The sequence below is a fragment of the Ambystoma mexicanum genome, chromosome 5q (assembly GCF_040938575.1).
Source record: "Ambystoma mexicanum isolate Mex_15411 chromosome 5q, UKY_AmexF1_1, whole genome shotgun sequence".
In the NCBI taxonomy this organism is placed as follows: Eukaryota; Metazoa; Chordata; class Amphibia; order Caudata; family Ambystomatidae; genus Ambystoma; species Ambystoma mexicanum.
The window spans coordinates 620,673,541-620,690,608 of NC_090933.1; the positions used below are offsets into that span (position 1 = coordinate 620,673,541).

The window sequence follows — 17,068 nt, forward strand, 5'->3', positions numbered from 1 at the left end:
ATCAATGGGCACGAGCACCAACACCACTTGAAAAGATTTGCAGAATTCCTCAGGGATCCCAGTAGACAAACTACGGTTATCTAAAAAAACACACAGGTAGCTTTGTGCAATGCACACTTCTTTGCACCTAGTAATTTATGCAACATGAAAAAAAGAACATTATCTTAAAGTTACTCTTCAGATGAGATGGTAATAATAGTAGATGTCCTTTCTGTGACCTCGCTCTGCTGGTACAACTGATCCGAAAAAAATCTGTGGAACGAGGGGACAGCATCCGGTGTGTCCGTTGGTTCCTATTTTTGCTGCCAAAGTTTATACATCACATTTTTTAATGATGAAAGTATTTGCCCTTTTTTAGGGTGTAGAAATGGCTGCAATGCCACTTATCTGTAGGACTAGGTACAGTGTCAAACAGATGTCTTAGGGTGGGGGCCTGTCGAAACAAACACAGAAGAGCTAGTGTTTGAAATTAAATATTTGCCTGTTCGATTGATAATTAGAATGGACAATCTGTCAGAAATGGAGGCAATCAATGACTGAGATTGACTTTTAGGACCTAAAAACTAGAGACAGATGTGCCAAGCATAGGAATTTAAAATGAAAAAGGTATAGGATACAGGGGTAGCACACATGCTCCATATGTTTAGGCATGCAATTCTATCAGCCAAGGCCAGCATATTGATTTGGGAGGTATTGTGTGAGTGTTAGGCCAAGACATCTGGAAGGGTGACAGATTGGCTATCTTTGGTGTAGAGAATTGCATGGATAATCAACACTCCCACCAAGGTGCAAAAAATGCAAGTTGCATACTATTGCCAGCCATAAAAAAAAGTTACTAGCAACCTCAATTACATACATAGATGCAGCACACCATGTCTTACTTGCCAAGAGATTCAAATCTATCAAGCCAATGGCTAGTGCAAATTGTGCACCATGCTCACACCATAATAAAAGTCATTATGACCAGCATCTGACCGATCTCAGAATTTGAAGGGACCTCCAAGAACGTTCAGATGTTCCTAAAGAAAAATTATACTAGCTGAAAATATTGATCTATGAAATTGTTAGTTCATCTGTTAATTTTCTCAGTATGATATACAGATTATTTAGACCACATGGTCAAATAGCTTGGCATGGTCTCAGTTTGCTTTGTGTTGCATCCTTATTTGGGACCAACCCCATCATTTGGCTTTATTTCTCTGGAAGTAAGGCAATTGTCTCGTTTCCTGTTTTGAAAGCAGTGGAAGCAATTCCAGACTCAACTTACTGGTGGAAAGCAGCAGACATGACCTACCCATTTTGGTTCATACACTCCATTACACGATTTGTGGGATTGTTTTTTTTTTTTTTTTAATTGTGTCTTCCCTTAGAACAAGTACACAAAACCTATCTTGGGGATTATTTTATTATCAGACTCCCTCAAACAGAAGATAGCTCAGGTCTGCTTCTTCAGCTCATCTTGCTGTTGGACATTTGTAGAGAAATACACTTCTCCATCATAGACCAAACAAGGGAGAATGCCAGTAGATTAAATTAGCTGAATCTTAATGGCGTTAGAGGTCAGTACTTTGGAAGACATCAAATAAAACATTGATAAGAGATAGGCTGTTGAGGAGTGTTTTTAAACTCCATCATGCTCTTGGTTTCTTCATGTAAATCTTTTGAGAACAAGAACAAAGCTTCTTTCAAAGAATGTACGCAAAATCATAACAACTAAGGAGTAAACAGCAACAGTGGTGTCACCAAACTCTCTCTATGATACAAAATCCCTTAATGTCGCTCTGGAGCGATCACATTGGTGGGTATTCCCCTTTCAGAAAAATGTCAAATGAAAAGGCTTTTTCTACTTAAAAGTGAGTCTATAATAACAGTAGAAATGAATCGGGCATACCCCCCTAGACCCTACTTGGCACCAGTGACCAGAGCTTACGCCAGATTAGTGTCAGCATTGGGGAATTGATGCTTGTAAACGATGCAAACATTGAATCTGTCACACTGTTTTGCTGCAATAACCACCACTCTAAAATGTTAGGATAGCCGGAGAATAGAACATTGGGATACATGAAGAATCTGTGGTGTTGTGCTACTCTAATATGCATGCCATTCAAGTGTTATGCTGTAGAGAGTAGCACACTTTGTTTATTTGAAATCTAAGCTATCAGCCTGTAACTCAAGGCCACGGGTCTACTACTAAGAAGAAAACGCAAATGTCATCTCTACAGCAAAAAGCCTGGCTATATGAGAAATGTGACCTTATCACACCACACACCCATATAGCTCTAAAAATGTAAATTAAAGCCTTGAACAATCAAAGTCCCTTCTGATAAAACCTCATTGTAACTAAGTGACATGTAAACAGCATTAATGTTATACACCTGGTTAGAGAATAATACACAATTTGATTTTGGTTTCAACGGTTGTACTCATAAAATCCAAAGGCTTTAAACATTCTGTCTAAGTCTGTTGGCTCAGGCGCATGCATGTTTCAGTGATAGTAAAAACCAACATAATTGTTTTGATCACAGTACCAAATGTCTCAGTTCCAGAGGGAACCAAGCTGCACCTCACTGATGATGCCCAACAACAAACATATCCGGATTTGCTTGTGTTCCGTGCAGGACACCGGGTGTAGCAGTTTGGGCTAGCTTGCTCCCATCAGTGGCAGTACCAAACTGATGTCCATAGGCTGGACCCCTTTTGCAATGGGGCAGACGGGCTAAGAAACAGTGATGTGGAAGGTGTCCAGAGCAGTGCCAGTGGATCAGATTCATTCAAAATCTTCCCTCAATCACTTTTTTGGTTTCAGCTTGAGTGGTAGACAGGAGAACGTATCATGCGGTGTGACTCGGCCTGCCCCACACAAATGACTTGGTTCAAATAAGTTGCAAACTCCTAGCCAGTCATCAAAAGTCGCTTGCCACCTCAATTCTATACATGCACATAGCACAAAACGCCTTAGTCACCAATTATCACACAATGGCTAGTGGACAGTGCACGTTTTGAGCCTTCTTCAATTTATGTTGCTTGGACCCTAAAAACCTCATTAAGGACTTTGTTAATTATCTTCCTTAGTCTGTACAATATGGATGTCAAGGTTTTACAAATACATTTTAGTTCACCAACATCCCTTGGTGTGTTCTAATGGATCTGGCATTGGAGGCTTATATGGTTACATGTAAGGTGACAATTACTCTTCAGGAGATTTTATGCATCACACATGTTGGTGGTTTAGAGCTACTGCTGCCATCCTAAAATGGTGGGATAGATTGAAAATTAAAAACGAAATAAAGAAAGAATTGCACATAATGTCCTACTAGTCCCATATATCATCTCAATATAATACCTCATTCTAGTGTTGTGATACAGAATGTAGTACAATGATTTAAATAAGTGCACACATCTCTTATATCCCATGGTAAAATAGATTTGTATAAAATCGGGGTAGTAGAGCGAGGGACATATGGTGCCGACTTTCCCCAGCTCTCATGCCCAAAAATAAACGTTCTGCATGCCATCATTTGAAGGATTCCATTTTGGCTAGGATTGCAGGATAAGGGAGTCCATTCCCAATAGAAGTTCAACAAAGAAACACTCAGTATGGGAGAAAAATGCTTCCTTTATTTACATCAAGCTAGGCCAAGACTGAGAGTATGGGTCGATCTGCAGAACTATTCAAGGAATAATGGCCGCAAGTCAAGGCTTGCTTACAAGGCACTTGTAGATCAAATGATGGAATTGACAGCATTATAATTTTGTTGGATCATTCGTAGATTTTTTGACTGAATTTTGAGCAAATTCAACACCCATTCTGTAAATCAGATATTACCAAGTGGGATCCTTGTTTATGTTTCATAAAGTCTTTGCAATACTACCAACATAACAGTGTAAAAAACGATGACTCTTGAACAACTATTGATGCAGAGTGGCAACTGCCTTGTACCAGAATCAATACATTTTACTTAGATATTGTTTTTAGGGCTGGATGATGTGGAACAAAAGTCATCTCAATATTGTTGGGTTGAATGGCGATATATATCTCGACATTGTTTATGTGGGTTAAATGCTCAGTTGTAAGGCACATATGAGATGCCAACAGTACTAATGCTGAACAGTAAATGCGAAGCACAACTCTGACATTGTCAGTTAACCTCATCCTAAAATTGCAATTAATTTAAAAAGGACATCTTAACAATAATGGCAATGCTAACAAAAAAATGCAAGTAGGATACACATCCCCAAATGCACTGAAGTAGGCATTAAGTGACATTTTGACATTAATTTAATGGGTGACGGATATTACACATGTATATGTTAATGATATTGTCTAATCCTATAATCGCTTTTGAGAATATATCGATTTATCTCCAAAACTCGATATGTCGCCCATCCCTAATTGCTTTCGACGACTACGTTCCAACTGGTGTTTGTCTAACTTTCGGAAAAGGTAATTTGCTTCCAATAAATTTTATACCAACTGTTTAAAAGCAATAATTTAAGTAAGATTTGCTTGCTACTGAAGTTCAACTTTAATAACTCTCTGAAATATGACCACAAAGAGTTGCTTAAAATATCCCCAAAACACAGATGGATTTAACACCTACAAACAAAGACAAGAAAGCATGTAGAAAGTAAATAAAAGTGGTGTAACGTATCCAGCACAAAACCACTATAGTAACATTATTTTAATATATTTTTTAATCATTGCTGAAATATAAGGACCTATGATTTATCCAAACGTAAAATAATAATGATAAACATATAGGTGTATGTGCGAATAAGAAACTGTTTTGCGTTATGTGAAATGTATTATTAAAAGTAAGAGCATTTCAACAGTATTGGCAAAGAAAGTCCCCTGGCTATACACTCCTATGCAAGATATGCAAAAAAAGACCATCTAATATGGAGAATCATAACCTTATGCAATATTTGGACTGGAGCAAAAATGTTGTTAATTTAATATTCATTTGTTAGTGTTTTTGTGAAAAGGGAATTGGCTCAGCAGGCACTGTCTAGAAATTCTGATCCAGCCATTTTGGAAATTAGATGCATGCATTACAGTAGATATTGCTGAATGCCTCATATGCTTTTAAGTAGATCATCTGATCAAAACTCATCTTGATGTGCATAAATATGTCTGTAAAGCGGGCTAGAATGGAGGATATAATGCTGGCATTTTTATTAATGTCTAACGGGCGGTATAGCTCAGGTAGAACGAGATTACATGAAGTAATCTAATTCCATTTGAGTGATCGATAAAGAGGTCAAAGCAGCCAAAAGGGATGTGTCTGTGTGTAGCCCCTGTACTGGGAAAGGGTCACCCTCAACTAATGTGGGTCTTACTGAAACCCATAAGTGGTGCTGTCAAAACTGGCACAATTCCAGCAATAAGCCGATCTGAATAGGGAAGATCTGCCCCACAGACAGCCAGCTCCTTACTATCAAAATTGAATTAGGAGTTAGTGGTATTGGGGGCCAGGCCAAAGCAGAAAAGGGAATGCCCCATGCTAACATGGCTCCGCACACCATAGTTCGCGGACGCAGGCTCCCACTCGTAGTATTTTTACTACAGACTGCAACCTGCACACAGTTGAGCAGGCCAAGCCTGGCTACACATGGGTAGTGGATTGCTGCCCAGCTAGGTTTGACCTTTATACATTCATTTCTTTAATTAAGCTCGGAGTGCTCATATTCATTCCACTATGGACTGGTAACAATATGCACAGTAACGTACATTCCTTTACCATAGAAGGTGTGGTGTTGCCAGAACACTAGTAAACTTCGGATGGCATCTACCAAAAGCCCCAAGCCATGCTCTTTTCTGAATTAACAGTCACCTGATTAGGCAGTGCACATTCCGATAGTTTGCCCTGCTGCTCCAGCAGGCTAATCAGAGTGAGGGGTAGAATAACTACGTCGACATGCATTAGGAAGTTAGTTTCTGAAGACTGACTTGTTTTTAGATTGTGGCCCTAATTAACATAGACTCTGTACACTTGTGTCAACGTTTAGGTATGCCGTGCTGCCTAAAAAGTAAATAACCAATTAAAAAGCCATGGCAGGGGGAACCACAGTAGGAATATTTTGTCTATATCAAAAGCCACCTGAAAGTCAAAGAAAGCAGGGGTAGAAATGCAAACTTCCTTTATAAACTACCTTTACAACCAGGGGCAGCGAGAGAATGCAGTGCTCAGCAGAGAACATCATTTTCAGAAAATGCACCCGGCAAAGTGGTAGGAGACGGCTCCTTTTACCCACCATCCAGGCCTAACCTTTTCCTAAAACATTTACAGAGAAGGCAAGGGCTGGATGTAGCATTGCCTTGTGCCCCAACTTCGTGTGCATGGGGCGCCCAACAGCCTCTCGCCAACATTTCCCAATTCCATCTGTGACTAGAAACGAACAGCATGAAGGACTGAGCAAAGCTGCAGAGTATTGGAGTTAGGCGTCCTGCAAAGATTCCCTGTGCCACCGAGATCAGGTGCAAGAGACTTAGCAAGCGGAAACACCTGCTTGCAGGACTCCAGGCGGAGATTGGTTTCATGGAGAGGGTTTCTAGGAACAGGACCCACTGACAGATGTGAAATATAGGTCTCTTGAAATCCAAGAATGTTTTCCTCCCGTTACGCTCGACCCTTAATAGCCATAATCTTTGCCATCTCTTTTTAAATGAATGCTAAGGTTCCTGGGACACATGCATCCCCATCTGGAAAAGAAATCAAATAACTCATGTGAATTCCAAAATCTTCAGTTTAGATGGCAAAGGGAGCAGATAGAAAAGCACGTGTCGATTGTGTGGTTCTGTCGCATTTTGGCAAAGCAAATTAAACCAAGATATGGCTTTTGCCTTATACCTGCCAGGCATGGGAGTGAATCCTTAAAAAAAAAAAATAATCATAATTTTTAAAAACCACTCATCTGATGTATCTGTTGACCAGTAGATCACTTTTAAGCGGATCGTATGTGCAAATGCACGACAGGTAATCAGGGAAGACATTCTGTGTGCAAAATTCTATTCACCACTGTACAGCCACTGCGGGCCCCATACGTTTACTATGTGGAGATCTGATTTCATGAGAGGTCTCTGCAAAGGTGCCCGCGTTTCCAGCCTAGGGTAACACGGGTGATTCTTACAGAGGGGCATATGCGCACAATGCGAAAGTGTGCAATGTATCATACTTATCAAATACTCTATAAATCGGGCTGATTTGTCAGGATGGTAAACAAAAGGCGACCGTGGCAAAATAGGCCTTCGTTAAAGGCTGTTTTGCATCAAATTATAGACAGCGTAAAGTGCATGTGTGCGCCCTTATGCACGTTTCCCTTAAGTACACACTCAGATGTTCCATTAGACAGAGAGAGGGAGAGCACTGCGGACAAACACTGCGACGGTTCCGTTTATCCTCCAGCCCTCGGCGAATGACTGCAAACTCATCTTACAAACATTTAACGTGCAGCTAACAATTCACTTCTAACGTTCTCGCGGAAGCTCAAACTTTAAGCTGCCCGGCTATACCCAAGCCAGGTTTTAATCGATATTTCCAAAACTGGTAAAGCACTTCTGAATTATGACACGTGTAAATAATGATCAGCATAAGAACCCCCAGGAAAGAAGGCACACGCAAAAAAAAAAAAAAATCTGCATTGGGTATGCGTCCCTGATAAATCGTGCCCGTTTTTCTTGTAACAAATGTGGAACAGGAAAGGTAAAACTCCCTTTTCTTGCACTGTCTCTCGCAATCATTTCAGTCAGTGGCTGTAAGACTAGTTTGGAAGTTAGCAAACTGAGAGAAGGCAGTGTAAACATTAGGACACACAATCGTGAAGGATGCGAGAGCGCCTGCCAAGAAGAAGCAGGAACATGAACGTCTTCTGACCAAAGCACTTTCCTGAAAACCATTAACAGGCGGCCAGAGGCAGCGCGCGTGGGCGGTCTCCAATCGCCCGTGTGCAGGTTCGCAACAGTGGGACCAAGAGGGGACGAGAAAGCAAACACTGGCAGAAGCCCCGTCATTCTGTTCGCAGGGAAATCTTCCACGCCAAGACCTGAAAACGCACCGCCTGGGGCAGAGGGTGGCATTTCAGCATAAGCAAAGATCATTCGCTTGAGCAAATATTGAAGTCCGTCAGCTGGTTAGCTTCCGTTGGGGTTAGCCATTAACGCCGCCTTCCTGCGTGTAAAACGAAGTCGATTTCATTGCGTTTCTTCGGGTACACGTGTGCCTTCGCACTGCCGTCCGCCTGGGCCGCGAGCCGGGCGCATTCGGGACACAAACCGCGGCTTACTCTGAAATCGCCGAAACAAAAAAAAAATAAAATCACCGACAGAAACCAGCGCGCCGTTCCACCAGGCTCGCCATAGGGAGCGGTGCAGGCCATTATTTTCCCTCCCACTGTCGGCGGGGGTCAGCTTCCCTGTCAGCGCGGGCCGCGACCTCTGCTAACAGTGTCAAAATATGATTACAGTGCCAGGCCTTATGTGAATAGGCGTTTAACAACGGCCAGGCGGAGAGCGCGCGCGCGCTTTCCTCTCCAGAGCGCACCTCGCGCCTGCTCCTGCGCCTCGCGCCTGCTCCTGCGCCTCGCGCCTGGCGCCCGCTCCGGGCTGCCTTCGGAGGTAACACAGCGAGCACGTTCACAAACCGCGAAGGCGGCGGCCCTATTTGTGGAGCTGGCAGCGAGGCGCAGAGCTCGCAATGTGACAACAATGGGGGGGGCATGTTGTACAAAAGAGCTCACCTGTTGTGCTTAAACTGTCACTACATTGTTTTGGATTAAGCGCCGGATTCAATTAAAGGGGAATTAATGAGCTGCTTAAACCAGCACCGTGCTGGTGATTGGCGGCGGGCTCGTTAGCCTGTCTCGTGGCTCCGCTTTAGGTGATGGGCCGGTGCTATCGTATGTCTAAATCCATCTGCCTGACCCGCCATCTCCTCTGGGATGTCCTGCAACGTGACCTGTGGGGAAAGCGGCATGCCGTGCACAGAGGGCAGTTTGTTTAACGCGGGAGGCTTAGGCAGTTGCCACAGCCAACGCGGTTTGTTTGGACTTTTCACATTGCTACGCACAGTGTTTACAAAAAAAACAGAAGTGTTTAAATGGCGCGATTCCTCACACCGCCGTGCAATATTACAATGCATGGCCCATGCTCCACGAGGCCTGCACGATTAATTGGGCCTCCCTGCCGGCTGGTGCACAAAACACCTGCTGTCCGTCCCCGTGTGCGAAAAGCTAGGAAAGCGATGCAACATAAATGCACGGTACTGATGAGATAGGTCAGTAAGTTAAGAGGTCGATCTCTACGCGCAATAAGTGCAGTCACCAGTTCAGCTGCTCCACGGGGCCGACTCAGCCCTTCATTCTTTCAAGACATATACATTTTGCACCATTTGTCACGGGGTTTAGAGGCTCTTTATCAAACTATTATTAAAAGGCAGAAATATATCCCAGCATAAATAATTCACAGATGCAGAAAAACATGTTGGCCCAGTGAGTATTTAGAAATCACTGACAGGTGGGGGTGGCTATGCTACTGAATATAAACTTGACAAACATAAGCCTAATCCGCATGTCTATAATTGGCAGCAGAGTTGTTTGCAACACGTTCTTATGACACAGAGAAGGCGGTCCTTTTTGAAACCCATGTTAAAGCTGACTGCGAACCCACCAATGTGTTTACACGCGCACAAGTAGCCGGCCTCGGGGGAAACAATTGCCCGGAGCTCTGGAAGACCACTTGGGAACAAGGGGCTCTTGGTAGTTTCTGGAACAGCCAAGCATTTAGAAGAGAACAAGCATTTTACAGTGCTCGACATACAAACGAGGGCTGGTTCGGTGCCAGCAGGATGCCCGGGGAAAACATGCACTCTTGAGAGTGCGCCAACCCGGCCGAGTGCCTTTCATAACCAACCCCTCTGATCGGTAGAAATACACCTGATAGATTTTCAAACACACCCAGGAAAGTATGCCGGAGCTTTCCCGTGGCCCTTTCCAAGCACACCATTAGAAGTGTACATCTAAATTAAAGGAACTTGCTCAGTTCAGCTCTACACGCGGACTGGCTGAAATGACTTGGATATTACCTTAACAGGAATCACTGATCTGCATAGAAGGCAGCCAACAAAAGACATTGGAGTTACCACGTCTGTATGGGAAATGGTCTGTACATTTAAAATACAGTTTAAAATGCCCTTTTAATGTAAAACAAACAATGTCACCCAACATGCAATTGCTCAGTGCACAAAGAAACCCTGCTAGCTATACAATGATTTTTCCCTCTTTGCTGGCAATGAAAATACATGCAGAAACTGGCAGTAGAAAGGACACATGTATGTGCGCGCGCATTCCGATTAGGAGGCCTTTCCAAAGCTTGAAATTGACGGTTTTGATAACGCGTTCTCAGCTTGCGTGGGGCACTTCAGCTGTTTTGACATATCTGTCACTCTGCAATTTTCCATTGAAACATACCGTAGTCCTTTTCCAAAGTGTCTTACACGGCTTGCCACACACGGGGAGGTGGGATTACACCAATAGCATTGTTTAGTGCATCCACCTGCCACATTTCCGCGTATGTACTGCCACTTTATTAAACAGGACACTTTAGCAATGCTAAAACAAACTATCTTCTAAACCGGGACGTGACCAATTCAAGTCACCCCTGCAGGCAGCGGAGTGGCACATTTGTTGTGGTCGACTGGAAAAATGCAATGCCAGATCTAGCAAGGGTTCTATGATATACATCTTCAATCATACATTATGCTTGAATTGAAAAAATGTACAGGTTGACCTTTCTATGAACATGGGACGTTGTTTGAATGTATGCATTGTAGGCACGCACACAGAACCACGCGCACACACACACAGCCAAGAATGCCATCACGTCCCATATGCAGGCCACTTCACCATTTATGAATATAAATAATGTCAGCCTAATGCTTTGTTTCACAACACGTCTGATGCAGAACATTTCATTTAGCTGACAATGCTGTCTTTCGCTGCAAATGTCAAGCAAAATATTATGAAACCTCCAGTAGTACATATAAAAAATGTTCTCGCTGCAGAGTAAGAGCGAATCAAAGCGTGCCGGATGCCAGCCAGGGCCGGGGGACCAAGGCGTGCTTTGCTCCCTCCAACTCTTTGGCTGAAAGACAGCAATATCATCAGCAGTTGCTTGGTCAGCCACACTGCTATTAATGTGCACACGTGAGTACGCAGCCACAGTTTAACACACAAGACTTATTGAGTGTTCATTGAGATAAAGGGGGCAGGTCGATGTGGACGCACCCTGGGCTTTGACTGAGGGCAATCGGCGAGCTGCCCACCCTTCCCTCTCTTGACACAAGCTGTGACATGCGCCCATGTCCCTAAAAGCCACCACACAGTTCGACAGCCCCTCGCTCACAGCTCTGTCTAGAATATTCGAGTCCCAGTGGAACGACTGCCCTGGCGTTCTTATGATCACCGTCCCCTCAATTAAGTGTATCCCAAAGACAAGCCGCTGGGAGAGGGGGCCAACTCAAGGCATCCTTTACACAACACCTGCAATGTATGGGCCCATGCCACTGTTCTTCAAACGGTTGGGCTGCCCCCTCCCCCCGCCCCTCAGGATAATAAGGGGAGGGTGCGAGGCTCTTCAAAAAAGTGATAACAGTGACTGCTTTCAATAGAAAATATAAGCAAATATAACATCTGGGGGCTCGACAACAATATTTTTTACTGGTGGGGCATTAAAAAGTTTGAATACCACTGCCCTAAGCAATCACCAAAGTAAAAGTGAGTACAGGTGCAAACGTACACAACCTTCCCAGGAAACACCATTGTCCTATGAGCCAATGGCGAAATGAGCTTCACATCACAACCAGAGAGCTACCCAAGAGAACAGTGCCGGGGGCTGCTACCTCCCCAACTCTGGAGCCTTGGAGGGGTGCACTTTGCGCCCCATATCTTCACGGAGATGGGTTATATTATCGTCAACACCTAGGCCATCACGTCTCCCCTCGCGCCGCCTGACTCACTAGATGCCACCAGCCCCTCTACTCCATCCCCTCCCCTCCATCCAGTACAGCAGTACCCCTCCTCTGTGCCCCTCTGTATCCTAACCCCCACCCCTATATCTGTTATGTTACCTCTGAAAAGCGCGCCACTGTGCATTTTTTATGTTGTATACATCTGTTACTTTTGTAAGATAGCTCTGCGCTCAATAAATACAATATTAATAATAATAATATTAACCTGCAAAGGTCAAGGGATATTTTGGAGTGGTGGTGAAATACTACTCTTCGAGTCATTAGAAGTGCACGGAAAGCGGGCCAGAAAATCCACAACTCTTGTAAGCCAGCGCGTACAGTACGGAAACATTACAGCAGAAGCCCGAGCACCCCTACTGCCAAAGGTGTTTCGTTGTGCCTACCCCTAAAATATCATGCATGAAATGTTGGGTGCAACAACTCAATCAGTGTTTGCAGGCACGACGACAGAGATAAAGCACTGCAACGTATGCATACACCATCCTTGAAGTCCCCCCCCCCCAAGCACCCCTGGCAGATTAGAGCAGCTCACGAGGTCGAGGCACCGGCTGCAGCAGCTGTGCTGGATCCAGCGCCAGGAGAGCTCAGCAAACCGTGTATTCACCCCCTGTACGCACACGGTTAATTGACAGAACTTGCTTTTCCTAGTACAAGAAACCCCCGGCGCTGGCCTAGAAGTGCCCACGCCCCACAGACCTCAGCCCGGCTATGCAGCGCCCTGCTCACTGTGCACACAAGGGCTCTGGACATTCCAGGCTACCCGGCATGCCCCCCCCCTTTCCACACAAGTACCACTGAACATTGTAAGCCCATCCACCTCTGAGCACAACCAAAACGGGTCACCGCACCTTGTAGTAGTAAGGATCCAGGCAGGGAGCGTGGCCTCCGCCGGGGCAGGCAGGATCGGGGGCGGCTGGTGGGTAGAATCTCACGTCCATTTCACTGCCCACATCAAGCTCAAAACTCCCCGGTTCGCCTTTTCTCTTGTTTTGAGAGTGTGTTCACGGACACATAGAAAACCCCCAAGCGCCTTCCGGAGTCCAAGCCAGTAAGCTCTACCGCTGGCCCCGATTCACACCCGTGCTTATGCCGCAAAACTCATGTTAATGATGTTCTTGCAGAGGGGGGACCCAGCACCGGTACAGCAGTAAAGCGCGGATCCTGGAAAGACCGGTTTCTTCTGAAGCAGCGGGGCTGCCCGGAGGGAGGAGGTGCCTGCCTCTCACCAGAGAAAAGATGTCCAGAAACTGCAGAGAGACCCGCTTCTTCCACGGCAACAGGGATGGCCCGAGCCAGGCTAGCACTACAGAAAAGATGTCCCCACACGGGAGGTGCCTGCTCCCCCTGCGGCGGCGGCAGCAGGGATGTCCGGAGGGACCTGCTCCTCAACACAGCAGAGAGGTGTCCAGAGACAGAGGCATCAGCGAGATTTGGGGGAGGGGGACCTGCTTTTTTTTTTTTGCTTAGCTGGTTTGTTCGAGGCAGGGGAGACCTGCTTCTTCAGCGGAGGCGGCAGCCCAAGTAACTTGCTGTAGTTCTCCTCCTCCCTGGCAGTACTTTGCAAGTCCGCTCGCACGCGCCGACTGAGCGATCTGCGTCCTGGGTCTCCAGAGGCCGGGGTGCAGCGAGCCCTGCTGCCCTCGCCCTCTCGCTCTCTGTGGTGCCCGTGGGTGCTGCTGGGGGAAGAGCCGGGCAGGCGGCAGGCTCAGCGTGCGCGCTCCGCTCTCAGAGTGCAGCTCACACAAAGGCATCGGAGCAGTGTTGCCAAGTCTCGCTGGGAGAGGGCGCCGGGCCAGCACCGGAAAGACGACCGAAACAAGCCCCGCCCACACACGGATGCGAATGGGTTAACCAAGACAGTGCTTGCCAGGAAACGGACGTTTCGAACAGTGATGGGAAGAGCCGAAACGTGCTTCAAAATATGTTGCCGTGAATCTGGAACGCAGAGCGTGCTGATTGACACAGTTCTTCAATTTTTGTGTTTTACTTGCACTGGATTACAGGCTTAGGTTGCATGTATGCCAGCATATTTGGATAGTTTGGGAGTGAGGTTTTGCCACGGAAAGAGGGAGAATTGAATGTTCTCATTGAATTGCATGGGTTAGGGATGTTTTAGAAGAGAGAGGAATTCACAAATGGTGGTGAGCTACTGATCACAGGACACTGGGATGTTAACAGGGTGCTTTATTTGAAGCAGGTAACAATGGAGAAGGGGGGCCCGGTGGGAACGCAAAGCGTTTCCCCCCGGGGAGTTTTTTGGCGCTGCACACGGCCAGCGAGTGGCCGTGGGGGTGCAGAGCGCCCCTCCAGGGGTATTTAAGGGCTCAGGGAAGGTTCGGGAGGCAGGCGACGGTTGGGACTTGGCGATTGTCAAGTCCTGTTGTCCGCTCCCGAGCCTTCCCTGTGGTGCCTGGGGCCTAGATGGCGAGTTAGTGCAGGTGAGTTAGGGGAATAGTATCGGAGGAGGGCGGTTAGGTTTTGTAAAAAAAAAAAAAAAAAAAAAGAATAATAAATTACAGTTGCGTTGTTTATTAGTTTTGTGTAGGAGGGGTGCCGTAGATAAGACACCCCTCGCGTCTTACCCTGTCTCTGGGCTTCCGTTTTCGCGCCGGGGTTAGCCCGCGAGCGGGGGGCGTGTGGGCTCCGTGGTTTTCGGCAGGGATTTGGGGGGAATACGGCATCTGTGCGCGGGCCCGCTGTGCGTGTGGGTTTTTAGGGCCTGGGTGGGAGCGGAGCTGCAGCGGCTTTTCCGCGGCTCCTCAGGGGGATTTTTTCCTTCTTTTATCGAGCGTTTGGGCTAGTTACGGTTGGCGCGTAGCAGCGCTCGTGAAGAAAGGGGGCAGGGCACTGCAATTAAAGGGGCCGTGTCCCTCGTGTGTGTGTGAAGTGCGGTGCTGTTTTGGCACCGCCAGGTGGCAGTGTGCACTGCCATTTAGCAAGCACTAATTAGTGCTTGTTCTTATAGTGTTTGTGGTGGGCCCCCTTTTCGGGTTTTTGACCAGGGGGTAGGGAGGGAGGGGGTTGAAGGATAAAAGTTTAGTTTTTTAGGGTTTAAAAAAAAAATATATATATATTTTTATAGATTTTGCAAATTAGCTTAAGGAAAGCATATAGGGACAATACTAGTAATAAAAGCTAATTAGGGAAAGATATTTTGGGTAAAAATTTTCCTTTTTTATTAATTTTCAATTTTAGGGAGGTTATTTTACGGGTTATCACACAAGGTGTGTTTTTGGTTTTGGGGGGCGGTTTCTTTAGTGTCAGGGTCCTCACGGCCAAGGGTGTTAGTCCACGGGTAGGACCCGGCTCGGGGGCATAGAGTACGTAGTGCAATTTTTAGGGGGCATATTTTTGGGCACACGCGGATTAGTGGGCACAATGTCAGGCCGGGGGGCAATCAAGAAGGGGCTGGTGGATGCTGGGGCCTTGAAGAAGGCCCTGGAAATCATTAAAAGGGCAACTAAAGCCCAATTGGAAGGGGCGGTAGGGGAAGTTACGGGGGAGGAGGAGTGTGGTGGGGACCGGCCGCAGCGTAGAGCGGCGGCAGACGGTGCCTTGGCGGCGGTGGTGGCTTGCACCCCTACGGCAGGGAGAGGGGAGATTTGGGAATCCAGGGGCAGGAAGATGAGGAGGGAGATAGACAAGAGGGCGGATGGGGGTTTGAGGAGGTCGGGGGGGGCAGCCAGGGAGGGAGGAAGAGTATGATAGCTCTAGGGAAGAGGGGAACGCTCGAGAAGTTAGGGACTGAGGGAACACCAGTGGGGGCAGGGGTAGGGCACAGGCGGGTGTGTCGGGGCAGAGGGGAAGAGGGGGTAAATACCTGCAGAAGAGCGCAGGTGGGAGAAGGAGGGAGAGGTCCCCGTCAAGTGAGGAGGGTAGAGTGGGGCGTGGAACGGCCCCCCTGGGTAGGAGGAGTGGGGGCGGAGGGCGCTGCGGTGCCCCCGCTGTACAGATGGAGGGCGAGGGTTTCGGTACGGCCCCTCCTCGGTCAACGCAAGGTGAGCCTGGAGGGCGCAGCACGGCCCCTAGCAACGAGGATTTCAGGGTGGAGGTCGGAACGCCTCGCCCAAGAGAAGAGGACCAGGCAGGGGTTCCCACAACCCCGCCGAGAAGACGTCAGGGGAGTGGCGGGGCGGACGTCCCGGGCTCGCAAGAAGAACAGCAAATGATCTCGGGCAGGAGCTCGCATCCTCAATGGTATTTAAGGGGTGATGAAGTTGGTTGGGAGGAATACGGGGGGCAATGGGAATTTGAAGATTACAGGGCGGAAAAGGAAAGGGGGGAGGAGAGAAGAAGTTCAAGGTGGGATAGGGAAAGGGAAGTACAGGGTGGTCGGGGTGAAAGGGGTCAAGGGAACTATTGGCTGGGTGATTGTGCTGACATGTTTTGTCCCCGCAGCAGGAGCCCTCTAAGAATGGAGAGGAGGAGCGCCGGTGTGCATGCCAGGCCGCAGGTGGCAGGTGTGGAAAGAGGTGAGCGGGAAAGGGATTGGTCATCTGCATGGCAGAGAGGGGTTACAAGTAGGTGGTTGGGGGATGAACGGGGTGGTTTTCAAGGTGTGATGAAGGAGGTTGGGGTGCAGGCCATTGGAGCCAAAGGGGTTGAGAAGAACATTTGCTCAGTGGAGGTCCAAACGGACAAAGTGGTGGAGCCATTGGGGCTCGAGGTGCAGGTGGGAAAAGATAAAGAGGTGGAAATAAAAGGAAAAGAGAAGAAATTGCCATACATGTGGATAACAAAACCATTGGGGGCACATTTGATGGCGGCGACCAGGGAAAAGATACAGGCAGGTGAATTTGTAGGTGTCTTCAAATTGCTTCATAGGGAGGTGAGAGCGAAAGAGGGGTCTAAGGAGGAAGAGAGGGAACTGGCTTCACACCCGAGGGTCCCGGTGACCATTGAGAATTGGACGTCGGCGTTTATCATTTATGCCAGCGTGTATTGCAAAAAATTCCCGGAGCGTTGCGTGGCCCTGCTTAAATACATGGACGTAATAAGGAAGGCTTTTACGAGCTTTGGGGGCTTTGCCTGGGTAAGGTATGACG

General features: G+C 47.0%; 1 protein-coding gene across 1 annotated transcript in view; it reads right to left on the bottom strand.

Annotated features, from left to right (window-relative positions):
• TOX (thymocyte selection associated high mobility group box) overlaps positions 1-13,785 on the bottom strand; it is a 526,628-nt gene extending 512,843 nt beyond the window's left edge. Inside the window, exon 1 of the mRNA XM_069621094.1 lies at positions 12,872-13,785. Within this exon, the coding sequence (XP_069477195.1) occupies positions 12,872-12,961 (90 nt within the window). The 5' untranslated portion in view covers positions 12,962-13,785. The remainder of the gene's footprint in view (positions 1-12,871) is intronic.
• Between the last annotated feature and the right edge of the window lie 3,283 nt (positions 13,786-17,068).